This window comes from Cavia porcellus, unplaced genomic scaffold (assembly GCF_034190915.1).
Source record: "Cavia porcellus strain 051 isolate PalLab524CR breed Dunkin Hartley unplaced genomic scaffold, mCavPor4.1 scaffold_8, whole genome shotgun sequence".
Lineage (NCBI taxonomy): Eukaryota > Metazoa > Chordata > Mammalia > Rodentia > Caviidae > Cavia > Cavia porcellus.
This window is the reverse complement of record NW_026947491.1, coordinates 11972932-11996215: the sequence shown is the minus strand read 5'-3', so window position 1 is coordinate 11996215 and position 23284 is coordinate 11972932. Positions and strand designations below refer to the sequence as shown.

The 23284-nt window shown below is 53.7% G+C and overlaps 2 protein-coding genes across 17 annotated transcripts in view; one reads left to right on the top strand and one right to left on the bottom strand.

The window, feature by feature from the left end:
• Positions 1 to 12992, top strand: part of Asap2 (ArfGAP with SH3 domain, ankyrin repeat and PH domain 2) — a 133965-nt gene extending 120973 nt beyond the window's left edge. For 5 of the 7 annotated variants that reach the window (XM_063254360.1, XM_063254364.1, XM_063254366.1 and 2 more), the window contains 9 exons: positions 324 to 391; positions 1262 to 1375; positions 3034 to 3289; positions 4784 to 4918; positions 6359 to 6518; positions 8894 to 8943; positions 9457 to 9527; positions 9822 to 9944; positions 10392 to 12992. In XM_063254360.1, coding sequence (XP_063110430.1) covers positions 324 to 391; positions 1262 to 1375; positions 3034 to 3289; positions 4784 to 4918; positions 6359 to 6518; positions 8894 to 8943; positions 9457 to 9527; positions 9822 to 9944; positions 10392 to 10466 — 1052 coding nt within the window. In that variant the 3' untranslated portion in view covers positions 10467 to 12992. The remainder of the gene's footprint in view (positions 1 to 323; positions 392 to 1261; positions 1376 to 3033; positions 3290 to 4783; positions 4919 to 6358; positions 6519 to 8893; positions 8944 to 9456; positions 9528 to 9821; positions 9945 to 10391) is intronic. The other 2 variants (XM_063254361.1, XM_063254363.1) reach the window with 2 other exon arrangements.
• On the bottom strand, positions 12653 to 23271 carry Itgb1bp1 (integrin subunit beta 1 binding protein 1). Of its 10 annotated transcripts, none has more exons than XM_063254383.1 (9): positions 23128 to 23271; positions 22564 to 22720; positions 20545 to 20649; positions 19070 to 19174; positions 17667 to 17745; positions 16551 to 16687; positions 14815 to 14907; positions 13887 to 14088; positions 12653 to 13771 (listed from the first exon to the last, which is right to left on the bottom strand). In XM_063254383.1, the coding sequence occupies exons 4-9, from the start codon at positions 19139 to 19141 to the stop codon at positions 13728 to 13730; spliced, it is 627 nt and encodes a 208-aa protein (XP_063110453.1). In that variant the 5' UTR covers positions 19142 to 19174; positions 20545 to 20649; positions 22564 to 22720; positions 23128 to 23271; the 3' UTR covers positions 12653 to 13727. The 10 variants fall into 10 exon arrangements, with proteins under 10 accessions (XP_063110453.1, XP_063110455.1, XP_063110448.1 ...); XM_063254385.1 differs by having other exon boundaries at positions 22564 to 22849; positions 23128 to 23265; XM_063254378.1 differs by lacking the exon at positions 20545 to 20649 and having other exon boundaries at positions 23128 to 23270.
• Positions 23272 to 23284: the final 13 nt, after the last annotated feature.

Below are 23284 nucleotides of genomic sequence, written 5' to 3'. Positions count from 1 at the left end.
CCAGGCATGGTTGGTCATGCATGTTATCCCAGCACTTGGGAGGCTGAAGCAAGAGGGTTACTTTTGAGTCTGAGGCCAGACTGGGCTACATAGTAAGACCTAGTCTTTAAATAAATAAAATAAAATAAAATACCTCACAGTTGCTTTACACTGTTGCACCCAATACTGTCACGGACAGCTTTCCCCCAGTCTGACCACTGGTTGAACGAGTGTTCACAGTTCAGCTCAGTGCCGTCGCCTGAGTGGCCATGAAAGTGCCTAAGAGAACAGGCCTGTGCCAGGTGTGCCATAGAACCTCTCTCCACCACCATCCCCCTTTGCAGCGAACGAGTCCGGAGAGACCCCGCTGGACATTGCCAAGCGCCTGAAGCATGAGCGCTGTGAAGAGCTGGTGAGTCCCTGTGTGGCGGGGCTCCCAGGGCTGCTGTGACCCGGTCTGCAGTGGCTGGAAGCCATCCGTGTCCTGGACAGGACAAGCCAGGCTTTGGCCTTGACTGGGAGAGAGCTGGGTTGGGAAGACTTTGTGAGGCAGGCGGCGCCCTCTTGTGGTGACACTTAGAAATGCCACCACTCTTCAGAGCTCTCAGCCGGCAGCTCTGCTCTGTCCCTAACATCCTCCCCCTTTACCCCTCCCATGCTGCAAGGAAAGGCGACCTGGCCGGCAGTAAGAGCTGATTTGCAGTGGGGCTGTGCCACTTCAACCTGGGAAGGACAGCCAGGCCTCGGGCTGCTGCCCTGTGCATGGAGTGAGCCAGCTGTGTCACTCTGTAAAGCTGCAATGGGGCTGTTGCTGCCCTGTGACACGGTGGGTGGGGATTAAGCCCTGGATCAATGAACCTAGGAACAGTAAATGCTGCCCAGGGGTAGGGCCAGTGACCCGTTCTAGTCTAGGTACTGCAGCGCCACTAGCTCAGGTCATCTTCGTCCTAAGCTGCGGGTGATCACAAGGCCAGCTCTGGGGAGCAGTTCCGCTCCCGGTCCTTGAAGCACCGGTTCTGGGAGTAACTTCTGTGCTCCCTGAGCCTGTTACTGGCTGTGGGCGGCCACAAGGGGGCGGAAGGCAGTCATTCTGCTTGCTTTCTGCGGGGCTCGGGTCTCTGTGCTTGTCATGAGGGCTGGGTGAGCAGAAATGCACCCTTCTTCCCCTTGTGCCCTTGTGCCCTGCCGGTGGTCCTGGGTGCAGGCAGCCATGTGCACCTCCCGGGGCCGGCAAGCTTGAGCTGAGGTTGTCCTGGAGTCCTGACCAGCCTGTGCTCCGCAGCTGACCCAGGCCTTGTCCGGGAGGTTCAACTTGCACGTCCACGTCGAGTATGAGTGGCGGCTGCTCCATGAGGACCTGGACGAGAGTGATGATGACGTGGATGAGAAGCTACAGGTCCGTGCAGGTGCCATGCGGGAAGGGGCCTGTTAGCTCCGTGCAGAGCGTTGCAGTCCCGGCCAGCAACTGAGGCAAAAAGGCAGACTCAGCTCCCCATGCCCTATGCTCTGGCCAGTTCAGTTCTGGGCTCTACCTTTCCCACACCCCATCATCTCCCCTGAGCGCCAGCGCTTACAGAAAGCCACCTGCCTTGCAGTGCAAGGGGAAGGTGTGGACAGGCCTTGTGTGGTGGGCCTGGCGAGGATGCCACTCGGGGAGGACCCTGTTGGGAAGAGCCAGATCCAGGTCCCCCATGGGTTATCACAGCCCCACGGTTGGTCACGTTCACCTGGCCAAACCTGCCGACCCTCCACTAAGATCCTCAGTGGCCCCAGCACTCGAGGCTCCAAACCCCACCCTCCCAGATGGGAACTTGGTGCCTCTGAGAGCCTGGAAGGAGACCCAGGGCATGGGGGCCCTCCCTGTCCCCCAGCAGAGGACACGCCCAGGCAGGGTCGCTCCAGAGCCTCCCATTTCAGCCCTGACCCTGCCACAGGGCAGCAGGCCGAAAGTGCTCCAGGCTGTTACTTTGTAGGACTCTGGCCTTGAGGTGATAGAGCCAGAGGACTCCAGTAGGGAAGAGCAGTGCCGGAGGTGAAAGGGCCTCAGTAGCTGGCATTTCTGAAGCCTTCGGTTAGCCTAGCTCACAGAGCGCAGGTAGTGGCTGTACTTGGTGCTGTTTAGAATGTAGAATAGGAAATCTCACCACTGAGTTATGTACAAACCAGTGCCACAGAGAAGGGATGGCTCATTTTTACTTACTGCCTTTGAAACAACAGTTTAAACACTCTGGGAAGCTAAGGCAGAAGGATTTCTGGGAGTTCCAGGCCAGACTGGGCTACATAGTTAAAGGCCTGCATAGTGAATGACGTAGTGAGCTATGTGGCAAGACCCTTCTCAAAAAACAAAACCAAATAACCCCATAGTTTGACTCCCCCATGCCAGATCACCTCCCCAAGCTTGTAGGCCTCATGTTCCCATCTTAGGAGCAGGTGAGGCATTGGGGTGGTGGTCCTGGAGGGACAGGAACCAAGGGCTCAGCTCAGGTGGAATTCTGGCTCCCCACCTTCAGCAGAAAGTGCAGGCTGGGGTTGGTCTCCGAGCAGAGCCAGGTGAGGCCCTGCCCTGACTGCAGTCCGACCTAGGAGGGCGCAGGCAGGGCTGAGTTGAGCTGCTGCCCAGCCCTGGCATTGGTGAAGGCAGCTTGGCCAGGGCCATGTGCTCAGTCGGCCTTTGGAGGGTGAGCTGCATCCAAGTTATTGAGCCAAGATCACAGCTCCACACGTGACTTCCCACTGACACTGGTGGGGGAGCCCAGGTGGGCCCCATGCTCCTCAGTCTAAAGGAGTGGTTTCTAACTGCCAGGATAGTGCTGAGGCAGCCAGAGCCCACATGTAAACTATGGGTGCAGCTGAGGTTCCCACAAAGGGTGGTAGCCCAGGCTAGGGCTTGTAGACTCCCTGGCAGAGGGCTTTCCAGAGCCCCCAGGAAGCTGGGCTAGTAGCTGTCTGCCCCATGTCAGCCTGGGAGCCATCATTTGCGGGTTGTGGCCACACTGTCCACTGTCCCAACCAGAAGGTCGCAGGTCCATCTCCTGTCTCCCCTGTCCTCTGCAGCCCAGCCCCAACCGCCGAGAGGACCGGCCCGTCAGCTTCTACCAACTGGGGTCCGGCCCGCTTCCACCCAGTGCTGCATCCCTGGCCCGAGATGCTGCTGGCCTCGCCAAAGACAAGCTGAAGAGCTTTGTGCCAAGCATCCTGCAGAATGAAACATACGGCACCATCCTGGGCAGCAGTCCCCCACTGTCGGCCCAGCCTGCAGCCCCCAGTGGCAGCAGCGCCCCCCCACTCCCACCCCGCAACCTTGGCAAAGGTATGCATCATGCGTGCCATTGGGTTTGGGCTTCCGGGAGTTTGTCGCTGCTTTTCCCCCAACTGAGTGATCTCAGATGCCTGCTGGGGAATCCTTTGCCCTTTGCTTCCTAAAGAGTTCATCATTTTCCTGATGCTAGGGAGGCTGTAGTTGTTGTTCGGGGTAGGGGTGGCAGCCAGGTGCCCTGGATGCCCTGGGGCTGCCCAGGCAATGGGTGGCCATGGAGCTGGTGGGACACTGTATTGTGTCGCTGGCCACCGTTTTTCTGTCTTTCTCCTCTCCCCTCTCTCCACACTGTGGCTCCTCCTTTTCTTCCCCTCCACCTGCATCTGGGCCAACTCAGGGGCTCTCACCCACTATCCCTGAGGTCCCTGTGGACTGAGACAGGAACTCAGGGATTCCACCCTGCCCATGTGAGATGCAGGGCCGTCTGAGGACCGCTGAGCCTAAAGTGCCAGCCGCTCACCCTTCCCTGTCACCTTTATTCAGCCATTTCCGCAAATTCCCTGAAGGTGAAGGGGTTTGTCCCAAGGCAGGGCTTGGTGGCTGGTGCTTGGGAGCAGGCATGGGCAGTGGCCGGCAGGGGCTCTGGGGCCCTGCAGGGGCCACTTGGGCTTAGGGGTGTCTGAGCCTCCAAGGAGTTGGCACCAGCTGTGGTGGCCGCTGTGTGGCCCGGTGCCTGTGGCACAGGACTCCTTGGATTGTCCTGTGAAGGTGTGGTGGCCTGGGAATACAGAGGCAGTGCTGGTAGGGCTCACAGCTGCTGTATGCCGTCGCCCTGCAGGTCCTCGGCAGTGTGGCCAGGTCCCATGGTCTTGGCTGTCTTGGGGACCCAAGACATATGGTCCTACTTATTACTTAGAGTGACAACGATGAACCTGTCATGTGGGCCCAGGATGTAGTCCGTATGGCCCCGGGACAGCATCCAGCCAGGCTGGGCGAGGACCTTGGGCAGGGCAGGCAGCTTTGAGGCCAGTCCATAGTCATTGTCCCAGGCTGACGGTAGGAGCAGTCCTCATGGCGCATCCCACAGATACATGGCCGGTGTCTGGAGGCTGAGTGCATCCCTGTCCCCACTCAGGGACTGCACAGGCACCATGTGCACCATGCAGAGGAGAGCGCTCCCATGCTGCTTCGGTGAAGCGAAATCGGAACTTGAAATGACAGGCAGGAGTCTGAGGTGGCTCACATCTGTCAGGCAGGAGTCTGAGGTAATGGCTGAGGCAGGAGGGCCATAGGGAGTTCCAGGCCAGCCTGAGGTTACAGACACAAAGATACATCAATAGTCAATAGATGGACTCTGACAGATTGAGAAGGTCAGCAGGGAATGTCACCTGGCCCGTCAGGCTTCCAGATAGCGCAGGGTCCTGTCTGCTGCCGAAGGAGGGTCACAGTGGCCATCCTGTAAGGGAGAGGGTCAATAACGCAGTGTTCTGTTTCTGTTTCTGTCCTGTGTGTGCGTGTGTGTGCGTGCCTGTGTGCGCACGGGATCAGTTCAGACAGCCTCCTCGGTTAACGCCCCGTGGAAGACAAACTCTGTAGGTGTGGACGGGGTCAGCAGGCAGCGATCCTCATCAGATCCGCCAGCTGTCCACCCACCGCTGCCCCCTCTTCGCGTGACATCGACCAGTACGTTTTTTTTTTTTTCCTTTCTTGCCAGTGGGGCACAAGTCAGGAGGCAGTTCGGGGCAAGTATGTGCGTGCACACACACACACAGGCACATGTGCACACACGTGCATATCTGGGCGGCTCCACTCTTCCAGCCTCTGCCCCCACCGCACCCCTGGTGGCCTGCTCTCTTCTGCCCTGCAGAGCATTTCAGTAGCACTTGGTCCTGCACCCCTACCCCAGAGCCTCCTTTGCCTCTGTCCATGTGGTGATTTTCAGTGTTTGGGGATGGTCATTGCTATCACCATCTCCTGGACAGAGACCTTGCTCCCAAATATGGGGAAATCATCCTTCCCCAGGGCTGGGCTCTCTGTCTCAGGGTGCAGGGGAGGCCTGCAGGTCTGGGTGTCCCCGCTTCCCAAGCAGAGAGGACTCCCAGGCCAAGGCTTCCTTCACATAGTTAAACAGGCATGGTGGGGAACCCTGTAACCCCAGCATTCAGGAGGCTGAAGCAGGAGGATCAAAAGTTCAAGACCAACCTGGGCTACGTGATGAGTCCCAGGTTGACCTGGACACAGACTGTCTCCAGAAAATTTACAAGTGGCCCAGCCGCTCTCAATGCTGTGTGAGCAGTCACTGGTCACAGAGCCAGGGACATTGTGTTCAGGAGACTGCACGGGGCAGGTAGGGATGGGAGCCAGACTCAGGAGAAACTCGGGCCATCAGCAGGGACTCAGCCGGCCTCTCTGGCTGCTGTCCCTGAGCTAACTCAGGGGCTGGAGTCTGCTTTTTGGTTTAAAGTGGAAAAGGGAGCCAGGCGTGGTGGCTCACACCTGAATGGAGGCTGAGACTGACTGGAGGATCTCTGTGAATTCAGGGCCAGCCTGGGCTACATAATGAAATCCTGTCTCAAAAAACTCCAGGAAAAATAAAAGATAGAGTAGAAAAGGAGGAAAGAAAAGAAAGGCCGCAGACAAGCCCTTCGTTTTTCCCTCCCCTCGGTTCCACTTTGGTCACCCAAGGCCTAGTTCTCACCAACTGGTCCTCACCTGTGTGTTAGCTCCCACCTGAGACAGGTGCCATGCGCTCAGATGACACTCAGAGGACAGGTGCTCCTCTGTCCTCAGAGGGCGGGGCCCTGCCCTTTCTCGAGAGCATCCCTTCCCCTTGGAGGTGTCTCTAGCCAGGTAGGATGGGGAGGGTCTGGTTGGTGCCAGGGCAGCTCGGGCAGAGGTCCTGCTCCCTGAGGCAGGGGCCAGGCTGGCGTCAGATCCAGACTCAGCCTCCTACTGCTGCCCGCACCACCCCCGGCTCTTATTTGGTGGCCCAAGCTGCTGTGATCCTGGTTTTCAGAGAACCGGCAAGGGGTCAGGCAGGCGCACATCCTGGGAAGCCACTGGGAGGAGGAGAGACCTCCAGGCTTGGGCCGACCCTGCACCTCACTCTGCTCTCTCCCGCAGATCCCCTGACCTCTACACCACCCCCTTCCGTGGCCAAGCCGCCTGGGGTGCTGGAAGCCCTAGGCCAGGCCAGCAAGGCTGGGCCGTCCACAGCCTCGCAGAGCAAGCCCCTGCCCCCCCAGCCGCCCAGCCGCTTGCTGCAGAAGAAGCCAGCGCCTGGGTGAGTTAAACACACACCCCATCCTGCCTTGATGCCCAAGGGTTTCCAGTGATGGGCCGTTCCTCCCCTGCCTCGTGTGTGTGTGTGTGTGTGTGTGTGTGTGTGTGTGTGTGTGTGTGTATGTGTTTTGACACAGGGTCTGGGTACATAGCTGAGGCTGGCCTTGAACTCACACTGGCCATGAGCCCATGGAAGTCTCCTGCCTCAGCCTCCAGAGGGCTGGGCCTCCAGCACCCTTCTGTGGCCCCTCATGCTGTCCCCTGATGAGGGCTCTCAAGCTGCTGTCCTTGGGGAGGCCGAGTTGTGTCTCAGAGCTCTGCATGAGGTCCAGGCACTTGCCACAGTGCCCTGCACATAGGATGCCCAACCTGGCATAGGTGATACCCCAAGAAGGGGAGTGGTCTGGCCACCTTCTATGTCCTTGCAGAGGCGGAACCGGTGGTGGGAGTTAGGAGGACGACAGAGCTGGTGACAACACTGAGCAGCAGGGCTCCCGTTGTCAGTTCCATTCCGGAAGGACCCCATGGGAGACCGTTGTTTGCTAGAGTCAAAAGGAGAGAAAAGGGAGAAAGAAAGGAAGGAAGGAAGGAAGGGAAAAGAAGGGAAAGGAAGGGAAGGGAAGGAAGGAAGGAAGGAAGGAAGGGAAGAAAGAGAAAAAGAAAGAAAGAAAGAAGAGAAAAAAGAAAAGAGGACTTTATTGCGGCCTCAGAAAGGCTGCCAAAGAGTGGCAAACGCCCTCTGGAAGGTTCAAGAAAAGGGTGGGGGGCTTTATTTGGAATTGACGGAGGGGGGAGGGTGAGTTAAAGGGGGCAGGCGGAATGACGTGTTGACAGCTGATTGGAGGAACACTGGCGCTCATGAAAACAGGAGATTTAATTTGTGCACTATGGAGAAGGCTGGAAGTCATGCCCCAGGAGGCTCAGTGCAGCGCCATGTTAATTCACCCATGGGAAAAATCCGTCAACTGGGGGCTGGGGATTTAGCTCAGCGGCATAAGCGCCTGCCTTGCAAGTGTGCGGTCATGAGTTCGATCTCTGGTACCGATAAAAAATGAAAAAGACCCAAAAAAAAAAAAAAAAGAAAAAGAAAAAGAAAAATCCGTCAACCATATCATCAAAAGAGCACCAGAGTCCCCCACCCCCCGTACTTTTGCCCGTGGGCTGATGGATGGTGTTTGTTTCTTGAGTGCAAACCGCTGCCTGTTTCTCCGTGGTCTGCGAGGTCCAAATGACTACTGGATACAGAAATGGTAGGAAGAAGGCAGAAGGAGACTTCCAGAGGGCGCAGGAGAACTGCGTGAAGCTGAACCTCCAGGCGAGGATGAGGTCTGCTGGGGCCATGGCCCCACCATGTGCGAGGCATCTGTGGCTGCTGAGCTGCCACAGCAAGTCAGCCTCGCAACCTACAAGGCCTGAAAAATTTCCGCCTGACCCTTTGAGGAAAGGGGCTGCTGATGGGGGCTTGCGGGTGTGCTTGTAGTTGGGGTCATCCTGACTGTGTTCTCCGAGGCGTGTACACCCAGAGATGGTGGGCCTCACTTTTAGACCTTTTCAGTTCCTTGAAAATAAAAGTAAAATTGTGCTGGGCATGGTGGTGCACATCTGTAATCCCAGCACTCAGGAGGCTGAAGCAGGAGAATTGCTGAATTCAAGGCCAGCCTGGGCTACTTAGCAAGATCTTGTCTCAAAAAAAACAAAAAAAAGGGTAAGGGCCATGAATTGAGCTCAGTGGTATAAGCACCTGCCTGGCAAGCTTGAGGTTGTGAGTTCAATCCTGGGTACCAAAAAACAAAAAGCCAGCATCATGTTTTCCCTGCCTTCATTTTGGAAGGCAGCTATGCTCACCACTATACCATCAACACTGCACCCTGCCTTCATTTTGATACTGCAGACTCAGGTGGATGCATTCTGGGCAGCTGGGAAGGAGGTACGGTAGAAAGAACCCTGCCTGGCTTCCAGCCTCCGGTGCCCTGGGCAGCCGCAGACAGAGCCCGCTGCCTTGCCCCCTTTAGGTTGAATTGACAGAGCTGGTGTCCCAGCCGGCAAGCAGCCCCTGTATCCGGGCTCCCGGTCTTCAGACTGCCCTTTGCTTGCTGTGCAGGACTCAGAGCTCCCCTGCTTCCTGTCTGTGGTAGGGTCTGGGCCAGGTCCTGGTCCTGGCTTTCCTGGGAGGGCTGAGCAGAAGAGGATGCAGCCTGGGGTGATTTGGAGAAGTCCTGGCTTTAGGATTAGGGATTACAGCCCAGCACTCTGCTCCAGGCCCTCCATCCTTTCTCCAGGAAGAGGAGCACAGAGGCTGGGTGGCTATGTGTATCATGGGTGAGGGCGGGTGCAGTGGCCCTCCCATCAGTAAGTTTGCTTTCTCCTTCTCTGCAGGACCGACAAGCCAACCCTGCTGGGCAGCAAAGGCCAGCCGAGAGGGCCAGGTAACTGTCATTTATTTTTATTGGCCACATTTGCAGTACCTGATGGTCCAGTCCCGGGGGTAGTTGGTCTGTGCACGCAAACATCTTAACTCTTCTTACTCCCCCTCTCTGCTGCCCACTTTGGGAAAGAGCCCTGTCCATTTCCTGTGCGTTCCCTTCTGTCTTGTCCGTTGATTACCTGCTACAGGGCTGGCTTTGTTTCTGCGTGGCCATGGAGCGTGGAGCGCAGAGCCCAGGCTCAGCCCTGGCCACCGTTGGCCTCTCTAGGGCTGGGCACTTGCTCTAAACTCAGGGTCTCCTCTTTGCTGTGCATCGGAACTTTGCTTGAGTTCCTATTGCACACACACTGGAAAGGCAGAGGGGTCTCTGGGGTTTGGGGGTCTTCTCCCTTTGTGCCTTTAGGTCAGGCCTGACCTCGGTTCCTGTGGTCACTACTTCAGTCCGGGGTGTGAGCCATGAGGCACTTGGGGCAGGTCCTGCCTCTGGTGCTAATGCAGGGGTCTCTCTGGACAGAAGCTGTGGGTCCCCTGTCTAGCACTGCACCCCTGCAGCCACCTGCGCCTATGCCCAGGAAGTCTCAGGCGGTGAGTGACCCCTGCTCTCCTTCCCTGGCCAAACCATGAGGCCTGGGGCCTTCCGGTCAGGGCATGCTGGGTTCTCTCCTGTCCCTGGCGGCCACTGAGAGCCTGCTTCATTATCTCTGGCTCTGCCCAGGGCTGGTGTTGCCTGGGGCTCCCCTTCCCCTCCTTCACTGAGCTGCTTACCTCAAAGTCAGGGCTCCTGGGCTTGGGCAGGACCCAGACCCGGAGCCCAGCAGGGGACAGGCTTCTCTGCTCAGGACTCACCCCTCAACCTCTGGTCTTCCCATCCCGGCACAGACCAAGGCAAAGCCTAAGCGGGTAAAAGCGCTCTACAACTGCGTGGCTGACAATCCAGATGAGCTGACCTTCTCCGAGGGTGACGTGATTGTCGTGGATGGGGAGGAGGACCAGGAGTGGTGGGTGAGTCGCAATGCGCCCCCCTCCTATCTGGAGCCCGCTCACCTGCGCCATCCAAGGGGCCTGGCATCCTGCCTGAATACTATCTCCAAGGGCCTGGCCTGATCTGGTCTGGCGGTGGTCAGCAGTGTCCAGACCATGCCCCAGAGCTGGATGAGGGGGCGAGAGAATGGCAGCCTCCAGGGCAGAGCCTGGCTAGGGCTATGGCAGGGGCAATGGGGAGATGGAGATCCTGGGGCCCTGGGATTCCAGCCTTAGTCCCCATCCCGAGTGGGGCCCCCACTGTGTTCCAGCCTGAGTCCTCCTCCAGGGCACCATGGCCAAGATTCCCCAGTCTCTCTGGAAGGGTGGAAAAGCATATGTCAGCCAGGCTCCCTCCCCACCAGCCTGCTGAGCGCAGGACGCCGTCACGCTGGGCACCTCTGTAACCCTGAGCCTTGGTCCTTCCAGATCGGCCACCTTGAGGGAGACCCCAGCCGCAAAGGAGCTTTCCCTGTGTCCTTCGTGCACTTTATCGCTGACTGACTGGTTCCCTCCTCAGCTGCCAATCCCAGGCTCAGCCTGGACGTTTGCAGTTCTCATGAAATGTTACTATACTTCAATTAGGAAAGATGGAATTTCCTAAGGTGCACTGAAAAGTTATTGGAATTACATAACCAAGATCTGGCATCAACAAAATTAGCTAACCCTAAAAATGCTGAAACGAAAATAATTGGGAAATTTTCCTGCTTTCCTAGGTCTCACATTCTGGAGTTTCTATTTTAGGATGCTAATAAACTGCCACTCTAAATAAAAATCCACAGCAGCCATGCATGCTGACAGACACCAGTCATCCCAGCACTCTGGGAGGCGGAGGATGAGGCATTGGGATACCAAGTTTGCCCACAGCCTAGGCAACTTAGCCACTTATTGAAACCCCGTATCAAAAAATGAAAAAAGGGCCAGGAAGGTAAGCTTAGGGCAAACATCCTGAATTCAAATCTTGGTGGGATTGGGGCGGGGGGATTTCTTAGTTACGTTTTACTCGTCACAGACAAAATACCTGACACCCAAAGTTAGGGAAGGAAAGGTTTATTTCTTATAGTTCTTAGAGATTTCTGTCCCTACTCAGTGGGGCCATCGTTCATGGCCGCTATGAACAGGCAAGAGAGAGACCTTCTTCCTGTCATTATACTGTATGCTGGCTCCACCCCTAGGTAGTGTACCACTCACACCATCAATCCAAGCACTAGACAGCAAGCACTAGACAGCAATCACAAACATTAGATTTGGTTGAGTGCATAATTGCATGAGGCTTGGGGGCCACTGACATAAAAGGAGGATATGAAAATGTTTATGGCATGTGAAAATTGTGTGACCTCTAGATGACACTGCCTGTGAAGAAAGTTTCATGTCACAGCCAGGCCCAGGAATCCCCATCAGTTCAGCTTTAAAGACACCCACTCTGCAACCCACCCAGTCAGTGTCTGTAGCTCAGGGACATGAACCTCCAGTTTTGTAACCTGCCCTGCATGCGTGTGATCTGTGTTGGAACAATCATACTCGGCCAAACTTCTGGCAGCCCCTGATGACCTCCAGAAATGGCAATCCATCCTCTGGGTTTTAACAAGCCATTTCCTGGCTTGGGCAAAGACCACTGGATGAGCTGCAGAACTGTCTCTCTGCCTTGCTTACATGTTTTCGGGGTTCAGCTTTTGCTGCCTTGGGTCCCCCAGGACACAGCAGCTGTGTGCCTGCCACTTCCTATCGTATATGTCGCTGACTAACCTGTGTAGCCCCCAAGGACACCCCTAGCTTAGCAACCTGAATCTGTAGAGGACATGGACAGAATGGTTGTTCCTGTCTTCACCTGCATCTGTCCATTTGCACTTGAGAACTGTCAGGAATACAGTGTTCCACATTCTTATCCTGCCAAGACCATCGGTGTCACCTTACCTTACACTACCAGGGTGGGGGGTTGTGCGCCAAGAAAATCCCAGCTCATGAGCGTAATGAACTCGACTGTCCAGTCTCCACATGGTCAGCGTCAGAGTCAGAGGCTGGAAGGTTCGATGCTCTGGGGATGGGCAGGTGTGCAGTGCCCACTCGCATCATAAACACAGAGGGGTGATGTAGCTTGGCGAGTGAGGCGGCAGCACCTACACCGTATTGTCTGATGGCAGACTGGATCAAAGCAGCATGTCCTCACAATGCAAGGCTCCCCTAAGTGTGCAGCGTTTAAAGCTTTCTTTGTCCCTGTGTTTTTGTTTGCTCTGGTAAAGACAGGACTGGAATATTTTGCGATGTCCAAGAGCCATCACTTTTTGTCTTTCAATGTTCCAGGTCAATGTTTAAAGTCTTTTTTTTTTTTTAAAGCACTACATCTGAGTTCACTACCGGTTACTTCCTGTTGATGTCTGAACCCTCTGTTGAGTCCATTTTCTCAGATTTAAGAGCCTGAGCACACGGCTGGCTGCCCTGCATGGTTGTGACGCCCAGTGCAGTGATCTGAGGAATCCTCCCTTATCTCCAGTCCCAAAGTAGCCACCCCCTGGGAAGCGCTTCCCAGCCAGCCCCCAGGGGGCGCTCCCGGGAGCCAGCAATAGTCCTCACCCAGGGGAATTCTTTTCACTTCCCCACCATGCCTTTTCTTAGTTATTTGCTCTTGGCAATTGGAAAGAAAGAAAGAAGAAAGCGAAAAAAACAAAGCAGACCTTAGAAGGAAGAGAACATTGTAGATAAATATTTATATTCGAAGTTTACATTTCATGAACTTCAGCGCGGGCTTCTGCCATCTCTGTGCCATTTCCGGGGCTCTGGCTGAGGGGCCGCGGTGGCAGGTGGGCGGCTTGCTGCGTGGCCCGGGCGACGCTGTTGGAGATGTATTATATTCAGTCCACTCACTCAATGACTTCGGGCTAGGTGCAGCGCAACTGTATATATTGTATAACCGAAATTGATTATTTTCATTGTTCCTAATGCAGTGATTTATAATTAGAGCATGTCTAATAAAGTTTACTCCTCGTTAACTAGTCATTCGACTAGAAGAAAAATAAAGTACTTTTAAATGGACATGGTTTTAATTCTGTTTTTAATCTTTAAAGTATTGATATGGGACTCGGATATTTAGCTCAGTGGCAGAAGCACCTGCCTGGTAAGTGCAAGGCTGTGAGTTTGGTCCCTGGTACCAAAAGACAAAAAACAAAACAAAACAAAAAAAAACCCAAAGTGTTGATATCCTTTCTTTAAAAAAAGCATACCCTAGTGTGCTGTCCATGAGATCCTTCAAATACTGACTGCTAGCATGAGGGGACATCTACGATGCTTCCAGCACCAGGGTTTCCACCCTGACAGTGAAAACTTCCTCCACGGGACTCAGGTTGCTGGTGTCCCTCACTGCTGCAGCCCAACCTGTGGCCACACGGGCAGTTTCACTGTCATCCTCAGGGCCTCAGTGTGATTGGAATGAACTTTTGTGGCACTTACTTGCATTTTAAAATGAGAATTTTTTTTCTTTTTTTTGGTACCGGGAATTGAACTCATGACCTCATGCTTGCCAGGCAGGTGCTGTGCCACTGAGCTATATCCCCAGCCTCAAGGATTTCTTTTTATCCCTAAAAATAGCCCACTGAGGGTTAACTCATTGTGCATTTCAATATTTAAAAAATGACAGGTGTCTGTGAGACTGGGGTGCTGTCCCTGCCTCCCTACGAGCTCAGGTTACGGATTTGAGGCACAGTGTGGAAAGTAGCCGGCCACTGGCACCGCAGGCAGCAGGGTCAGGGCTTCTCCGAGGTCAGCACGGAGTCAAACGCACTGGACAGAACCTTGCAGATGGCTTGTGCTTGCTCCTGCGCAATGAGAGAGGACTTGGTGAGCGAGGGCTGACAGTTTCTCCCCATCTGTCCCCTCCGTGCCTCCCAAACCTGCACGCTCCCACCCCAGATCACCCACATGTCTTTGTACCCCTCAGCAGAACATGGAGCTGGGGCTGGGGACCCCGGGCCACGGCCCTCACCAGGCTGCCGCACTGGTAGACCCACAGGCTGTACTCCTCGTTGCTGGCGTCCGTGGTCTTGAGAGCCAGTAAGCCCTTGCCCGCGCCCAGGCCGTCGTCATAGCACACCATGCGCAGGATCAGGTAGAGCGCATGCCGGTGCAGCACAGCCTGTGGGGACGGCGGCCGTCAGGGTGGCCCGTGTCCTCCCACCCTGGCACCAGTCACGGTGCAGAGTGAGGCGGAGGCGGGAGGGTCACAGGTTTGAGTCCCACCTGGGCAACTCAGACCCTGTCTCAGTGAAGGGGCTGTAGCTCAGTGACAACACCCTAGATTCAATCCCCAGCACCTCGGAGAAGAAAGTGTTGCTAGACTTTAACCAAACTCGAACTCCTCAGCAGGGGACGCTGAGATGCTGGGTGGTGGGGACAACTTGTCTTCCAGGTCACACCTTCCTACTCAGACCCCAGAAAGACAGGACAGGAGGATGGGAGCCACATGCTCATATCTGCCACTTTGCAAGGTGATAGCTGCTTCTCTTTCATTTTTATGGTACAAAGATAAAAGCAGGGCCTCAGGCATGCTAGGCAAACACCGTACCCCTCAGCTCCACCAGCCCTTTATTATTCTGTATGAGATAGGGTCTCACTGTGTGACTGGGCTGGCAGCCAGGCTTAGGATCCTCCTGCCTCAGCCTCCCAGGGAGCTGGGGTTGCAGGCAGTAGGAGAATGGGGGTGGAGTGCACTGTGTGGCCTGGGTGTGTTCACCCTAAGAAATTGGCCGTGGTCTAGCCCAGCTGGCAGCCAGCCGCTCAAATGGGAGGCCTAACTCCCAGTAAACCCTCGCAGGCCTGAATGCCCACTTCCTAAGAGTCTTTAATACACTGCAGTACTTACATACTGGTCTGATGTTGAGACTTTGATACCGTACTTGGAAACCCCCATGATGTATTCCTCCTCTGGTGGGACGAAAGGCAACTTTCCATCTTGCTTTAAAGTAAAAACAGATTAAAACTTCATTCGGGCTCAGGTCAGACTGGTCCCTGCAGCTGTCTGCTGGTTACAGGCCCACTATGGAGACTGTGAGTACCTATTAGCCAAGCAAGACTTCTCTCCCAAGGGATGTGAGAAAAACTCAACATTTCAGAAAGTTTACAGCCCACAGATCGGAGCAGAACTGACAGCAGTCTACTCTCCTTTGCTTTTGTTTTTGTTTTTTTTTTCGGAGACAGGGTCTCACTACAGAGTTCAGGCTGGCCACAAACTTGTCGTTTCCTGCCTCAGCTCCCAAGGGCTGGGATTACAGCTCCTGTGCCACCATGCCCGGCTTCACATCAGTCTACTTTTGCATACTGTTCTGTATCTTGGTATGAGCCCTAGTTCCAAACTGAGATACCACTGTTGGATCTCTCACTAGAACAAAAGTCTTTATTTAGATTCTAAAGTACAGCACTTGAGGTGTCAGGGCCTGAAATGATCAGGAAGTGGGCCCCTGGGACCCTATTTCTCAGTCATTTTCCACTCTACCCAGACGGACAGGTGTGGCTGGTGTCCCCGTGCCCAAGGCTCTGGGCAGCTGACTGCGGAGGACCTTGGCTAACCAGCGTTGTGAGCTGTTCGGAAACAAATCAGGACGTGACAGCCAGTGGCTTCCCCAGCAGGTTATCTGGATGCCTCACAAGTCAGAACATGGCCTAATTTGTCTTCAGAATACACAACAGTCAGGAGATGGCCCGTATGGGAAAGGTTTTTCTGAAATAGTGAGTGACAGGAAATGAACTCTGTCCAAGTACCCTAACCCCTGGCTCCTCACAATATTACAGGAACTTCCTGCTTATCAGGTTTCATGCAGTTTCAAAAATCCAAACCAAGGATAACAGTAATCACTACCCTACTGTCTGTTGGTAGCGGCATTTCAGCACCCAAAAATCCTCTAGCAAGGTGAGGAATGTGTCGGTGTTTCAGGAAGGAAGGTGCCCTGTAGTTTGAGAGGAGATGACAATCTTTCCTGCTTTGGACTTCACTTAGATTAAACTGGGTGCTGCTACTTGGTTGAAATCACCCAGTCCCAACCAAATACTGGGATAACGAATTGGAATAAATACAGCAGACCACGGGTTTGTTCCCTGATTATAATTTCCATTACTTCCAGGGATATAGAGCATGTCTTAACACCCTGACCCGAGAGCGTATGCTTTCTTAGGATTAACCATGGACATCACACTTGTCCACCTCCACCCCGGTAAGTGCACAAATCTGGCTTTGGCAGCTTTGCTGTGCCTGAATTCTCACTCCGACTGTCCCTGCAGGAGGACGCTTTTGTCATTGTGTTTTTGATCCAGGTAGATTTCTGAAACCCACTCCCCTCCGTTCGCCCTGGAGACAGTCAATGAGTAACTGGGTCTATACTGCTATGAATTCACTCTCAAGAGGCAGACAGCGGACAGCTACGGTGAGGCTTTGCCTGATGGCCTTAAAGAAGCGTCCAGGGCATCTGCAACTGCCCAAGACCACAGGACGCGTGGCAGTGAGGACAGCGCCCCCCCCAGTGGCTGCTGAGAGTACATCTCTAGTGCTTGGTGTCATCTCCTAACCAGAGGCTTTAAATTGAAAGCTTTTAAAAATGTTCTTACCTGGGCAACATCTATATAATTTATCAGGTCGAGTGGTCCTTCAAGATTCTTTCCCTCGGAGACTTTCAGTTTCTCAATGGCACCGACATACTTTATTCGGAATTCTGCGCAGGTGTCTGAATTACTGTTGCTGTGCCCTAAATGGGCAGGGAACTTGTCACTGACCTCAAGAGAAATACGATCCCGGAGCATCCCAGAGTCAGGGCAGACCACCAGAATGTGATCTTCAGTAATTTTCGGTACTCAGGACTGAAGTCAGGGTTTGTACTGAGCTATACTCCTACCCCCTCCTTTTATTTTTTAATTATGAGACAGGGTGTTAAGTCCCTAAATTGTCCAGGCTAGACTCAAACTTGCCATCCTCCTGCCTCAGCCTCCTGAGTCCTGGGATGATAAGCGTGTGCCACCCTGCCCAGCACCAATGGTTATATTTTTTTTGTAGATGCACTAATGCCAGAGAGAAAGTCCCCACCTGCTATGAAAGCTAGTCAACACAAACATTACCACAAATGGTTTCAAGATCTACCACGCTAAGGAAATACTCCATGATTGCTTTTAGGAAATGTTAAAAAAAATAAATGACGCCACCATTTCTAGTATTTTAAAGACACCTGGAAGTAAAGGTAATGGACTTCACACTCCAGCATTCTCCTTCACAGGCTGCTTGGCTGGGACCCTGCTCCAGGTGAGGAGGTGAACATAGTGAGAGAAAGTGAATATTCCCAGTGACTCGCTACGTGTTGATAAGAGCTCAGAGGAGGAGCAGCCTATGGGTACCCGATGAGTGACTGATTCCAGTGGCTGTAGTATCTGTGACATCTGCAACCATAATCTGCGTCTCTCAAGGCCACCTTCGTTGTGAGTGGCCCCTCCCCTTCAGTCACCTCGATTCATGCTCTGCAAACCTCGAAGGGCTGCCAGGCAGCACTTGGGCTCCAGCTCTCACTAAGGAGCCCCTGGTGACGTCTCCCTCCCACTCCCCAGTTTGGCTGTTTCTGCACTTTGGGAGGCAGCAGGAGGGAGAACCCAGGCACACAGGGCTTGGCACCCCACAAAGTGGAACTGTGGGCATAGGGAGAGACCATGGCCAGGACCTGGGCAGAGCCGTCCACCCACCTGAGCTTTTGGTGGAGTCCGTGTCGAGGCTGGCCACAGTGCTGGAGCGCGAGAGACCCCCGAGGCTGGAATCTACGGACTGAGAAACATGGGCTTGAGCCGCAGTCAGTGGCCTGGCTGCTCTTGAGATCAACCCTAAATGCACTGAAATTCCTCATGATGTCCAGCTGACACATAGGATTGCAGGCCAGTCATTCAGGGACAGTGACAGCCACGGGTTTTCCCAAAGACAGACTCCAGAATGAACTTCAAAACACATGCTATAGCTGGGTGCAGAGGCGTACACCAGGGATCCCAGCACTTGGGAGGCTGAGATAGGAGGATTTCCTTAAGTTCAAGGCCACCCTGAACTGTATAAGCAAGACTTTGTCTCAGCATCCCCCACAAAAGCCAAAATCGAACACAGCAAAACATATACACCCAGAGGCTCTTCCTGCCCCACAGCACTGTCAGCCTAAGCCATGACCTCTCATCCTTATAAGCTGCGTTATCTGTATTCTCTAGAAATCCACAGTGTGCTTTGAGGTTATTTCTACAGAACCCCAAATGAATCCCATGCAGAAAGCAAGGCAGAGCATAGGAAAGAGAACAGAGGAGAGCAGAGTGACGGGCCCAAAGTTCACAGGCAGTAAACACCTGGAACTTGGCAATCTAATTCCACCCCCGTGCGAGGTGACACCAGCATAGCTGTCAGGGTACGTTTTTAAAAAACACATCAGAGGGCTCAGTGGCAAAAGTGCCTGCCTGGCAAGTGCAAGGTTGTGAGTTCAGTTCCCGGTACCAAAACAACAAAAACATCACAAAGTGCTTTGTCCCACAGAAGAACTATCATTTCATAGTTTCCTTACAAACTGGTGGTGCATGCCTGTCATCCCAGTACTCAGGAGGCTGAGGCAGGAGGATCACCATGAATCTGAGGCCAGCCTAGGCTACATAAGTGAGTTCTAAGGCCAGCCTGCACTACATACATGGAGAACTACATACATGTCTCAATAATGTTTTGTGAACATTTGTGATCACTAAGCTCGCTTTGCCTAAGTTAAATCCATGCATTCCTTCTTCAAACGGCATCTATAGAGCCTTAGCTACAGGTGTTAACCAGCCGTCCAGAGAAGTGAGTGTCACACGCACAGTGAACCCTGGGACTCCTGAGACTCAGCCCCTTCACATATCTGTTTCCATCAGATCAAAACTCAACATCTGTGTTTGTTCCCATGAGACCACACATAGCTGAATGGACTTAAGAATTTAAAAAAAAAAATCTGCCAAAACACAATGAAATTAAACCAAAGCGAGCATCTCTGGTGTCAAACGTGAGCCTTGGCAGCCTGGATCACAGGGGGGCGGACGTGTGCCGAGCAGCCCAGGGACACAGAGCAGCCCAGGGACACAGTTCTCCCTACCTTGCTCTTTGTGCTGACCTCGCTGCTTTGGGAGCTGCTGCTGCTGTGTCGCTTTTTGCCTTTCCGGAACATTTTTTCATCATAGTGTGCCACAGGGAAGATCCCCTAGGAGAATAAAGGTCAGTTATGCTGACATCAAGAAACATGACATGAAAGCTGAGTGTGGGGTGCCCAGCTGTCATCCCTGCACCCTGGAAGGCGGAGGCAGGAGGATGTCGAGTTTCAGCCCTACCTGTGCAGTTTAGCAATTTGATGGCCCTGGGTTCGATCCCAAGTGTATTGCTTTTACTTAACTATTTGCTCTTGAGTACTATTGGATTCTGGTGTTTTTTTTCCTTTTAAATTACAGAAAGCTGGGCTGGGTTGGAGCTCTTGGTCAGGTGCTTGTCTAACCTGCACAAGGCCCCGGCATGTCTTGGCTCCCAAAACACTCAGGGTTACTCCCTCTCCAGCTGACTCGGGGACAGAGCCAGCAAGGCTTCTTATGAGCTCATTTACCAACCCAGCCGCTGCGACCCAGTTCCTATCTCCCTTTGTGGAACTGCGGGGCCGAGTGCTTCCCCTTGAAATCCCGGAATAGCCTGACCTAAAAGCTGCTTCAAGGACCTGCCAGGGACAGCAAGGCCGGGGAAGGAGAGGATGTCATGTCAGAGGCTTGTTCCATTTGTCCTGTGCGTCTATTCTTTTGTATAGATCTACTTTTTCCTTTTGTTGGTACCAGAAATCGAACTCAGGACCTTGTAGCTACATCCCGGCTTTAGATGTACTTTCTAAAAGACCAGGGCTGAGGATGCATGACCTACGTGTGCCTGTTTCCCACGTGTGCAGATTACTAGTCTTGCACAGTTAACCTGCAGAGTGTGTAGATCCCAGAGTTTCCGAACACACTTATTTTGTCCTCACATGTCTATGCCATGACATATTCATTTGCTCCACAGGTTTTTTTTTTTTTTTTTTTTTTTTTTGAGACAGGGTCTTGAATGTAGCTCAGGCTGGTCTTGGACTCTCAGTGATCCTCCTGGCTCAGCCTCCTGAGTGCTGGAATCACAGGTGTGTGCCACAAACACCTCACTTGCTCCCAGATTCTATCTTTTTGTATGTGTGGCACTGAGGATTGAACCCAGAGCCTTTACGCTGAGCTCCAAACCCTTGCCCACCTTTTTTCTTTTTAAAATTTTGACCCAAGGTGTCGCTATGTTACTCAATTGCCCAAGCAGACCTTGAACTCCAGATCCTCCTGCCCCAGCCTCCAAAAATGCCAGAGTTACCACCGCTGCCATGCCAAGTGCTCGAAAACATTTTTAAGGGCCTGCCTTACCCTCCAGGAGCTTCAGAAAGGTGGGTTAACTGTGTATTGCACAGACTAAAGGGCTGCCACCCAGCTATCTGGGACCCACAGAGAGTGGCTGAAGAGCACAATGGAACACATTAGCACCCAGAATCCCTCTCACCAAAGGGGACAGAAACGCGCTTACTATGGCCGCTGTATCTTATGGTTTCCCAGGGGTCTGTGGAGAGCAGCCCGCCCTTGGCTCCCTCTCACCCTGCCATGGTCAGATCTTGTGTGGGGGGCAGCGTGCCTGGTAAAGGACAGACAGTGGGTGAAGGATGGCACAGTCAGTGAAAGCCCCTGGTCCTGCTCCAAGTTTCTCTCTTAGCTGGGCCCTATTGTGCCAGCAGTCTGGGAGGTTGAGGCAGGAGAAACAACTGCCATGTTTGAGCACAGCCTGGGCAATTTAGCAAGACCCTATCTCAGAAGAAAAAAGCGGAGGCAGCAGCTCAGTGCAGGGGCCCTGGTTCAATCCCCACTGATAAGGGGATTCACGGTTTCTCTGTATTTGTAGACGTCACTCTGAGTTCACCTTTCGCCCACCTGCCATGTCTGAGCCCAGACCCAAAGCTCCTGAGCCAGCCATACCACCCCCACCCCCACCCCCTGCTCTCTGTATTTTTACTTTATCTGTGAAACAGCAAGAAGATCTGACTTTACCACTCATTACTGACAGGTCAGGGACAACCGAATAGGTGCCGGGACCATATGAACGAAGCCAGGGAACAGGGTGTTAGAGAAAATTGATGGACCCAAAAGAAAATACACAGCCAAGTGTGATGGCATCAGCTCTTGGGAGGCTGAGGCAGGAGGATCGTCATAGCCTATGTAGCCAGCATGGGCTACATAGTGAATTCAAGGCCAGCTTTGAATACCTAGGGAAACTCTGTCTCAGACACACACATACACACACATGTTGGTGTACAACATACTGAACACATTCAAGCATAGCCCTCCCCCAGAATGTGCAAGGGAATTAGGTCACGATGGCTGTGGATACCAAACCCACGGGAGGCTCGAGTCCCTTATATGAAGGAAAGTATTGCATACAAGCTACACACATGCCTGCCTCAACTCAGTCATCTCTAGCGTAGGTATCGTACGTAGGTATCGTGCGTAGCGTAGGTAGCGTAGGTATTTGCACCAGTACGGTGCAAATGCCAAGGGAGGGGTTGTTACACTGCGCCATTATGGAAATGACAAGAAAAAGCACATATGTGTTCGCTACAGTGCAACTCTCTTGACTGCTTTCAATCTGGGGTTTATTAAATCTCAGGATGCAGACCTTGAGGGTACGGAGAGCTGACCACGTATATAAATGCATTACTTATATGTATGATTTTAAATGACTTTTAAGAATCTGATCCTATTGTTAGTAAAATCCTAACGTATCTCATTAAGTCCCTAGAATACCAGAATGATTTGGAAATCACTGCTCTAATGTCTTTGTACCTTTTTTTTTTTTTTTTTTTTTTTGAGGTGCTGGGGATTTGACTTCTCCTAGGAAAGGGCTCCACCACTGAGCCACATCCCCAAACCCTATTTATTTTTATTTACAGAGTGTCTCACTAGGCTGGCTTTGAACTTGTGATTAGTCTGCATCAGCCTCCTGAGCAGCTGAGATTATATAGAGACAGGCATGAGCTACCACACCTGGCTCTTTGCAGCTTCTTCGGACATCAACCCAGGAACTCAGAGAAAAGAGCTTCTATGGAAGCTTCTGATATCTGCGGCTATTCCGAGATATGTTCTCCAGCAAATCACCCTTGCATCTGCATTATTTGTGCAAGTCCATGAGGCAACGAGTGCTGTCACTGGGATGTTCCCTCCAGATCTGCCCCTTCCTCCACTCTCCCGCTCCAGAAATCATTGCCCTCATGGTCCTCCAGCCCCCACACCAGATCAAGCAACAGAGGTCACCTGACTGCACCTGAAGGGTGTTCTAATCCAGCTCACTGTCCTAGACAGACTGTGTATCCCAGGCTGGCCTCCAGCTCATGGAGATCACCCTGCCTCAGCCTGCTTGGGGCTGGGATGACCGGCATCTGACAGTCTTGGACAACCAGGTTGTGCGGAGGGACCCAGAGGTTGGTCCTGGTCACATAGGAGCTGTGCTATCGGCTTACAGCTCTACCGCTCTCTAGCCTGTCCAAGGATGGCTTACCTGCCCCTCACCCTGTGCACACTGCACTCAGCACGCTGGCTCCTGAGGACGTCGTGGGCGGCGACAGCCACGTGACACCCAGCGGTGAGCACCTAGCAGGTGCCTCCAGCAGCGCAGGGTACACGGAAACTGCTGACCCTGATGCGAATCTACGAGGCTGAAGCAGGACAGCCGGCACTCAAACGAGATCCCCAGAGGCAGAGACGAGCCCAGGGTCACCAGGCTAGGGACAGGTGGCCGGGTTTGGGATTCAGACCGACACTCGCCTGCTCGCACGTGCGTGTCACTGTGCAGGAACGCGATGCAAATGACACAAACTCTGGCCCACGGCCAGGGGGTTTGGAGGGGGATCAGCTTCACTCTGCTCCCAGGCGGCCCGATCCCCGCCCCAAGGACCCCACACCTCCATTTTCCGGCCCACCCGTAGGGACCTGGGGACAGTGCGGTCCCAACACCCGGCGTCCCCCAGCCCCACCCATCCGCCCTGGCTGCGGGCGCCGCCCTGGGCCTCGCTCCCGCCCGCGCCGCAGCCTGGCCCGGGCGAGGACAGCCCGGGCCGCTCACCTGGCAGTCGCGTCCCCGGGGCCACGACCACCTCGCCCACCTGGAGCCCGAGCGCCCCGGGAGCTACTCCAGGTCGAACTCCAGCGCCAGCTTTTCCAGCCCTCCGGACCCTGTCCGCCAAAGCCACGCCCTCGGCGCTGCGCGTGCGCGGTCCTCA

What these genes read in the sequence shown, in the direction of transcription:
- Itgb1bp1 (XM_063254383.1), bottom strand. Translation starts at nt 19,141, where the DNA reads ATGTTCCGGAAAGGCAAAAAGCGACACAGCAGCAGCAGCTCCCAAAGC. An exon ending in GGACTCCACCAAAAGCTCAG is followed by an intron (nt 16,688 to 17,666) that starts GTGGGTGGACGG and finishes CTGCCCATTTAG; the next exon opens with GGCACAGCAACAGTAATTCA. An exon ending in ATTATATAGATGTTGCCCAG is followed by an intron (nt 14,908 to 16,550) that starts GTAAGAACATTT and finishes TTTACTTTAAAG; the next exon opens with CAAGATGGAAAGTTGCCTTT.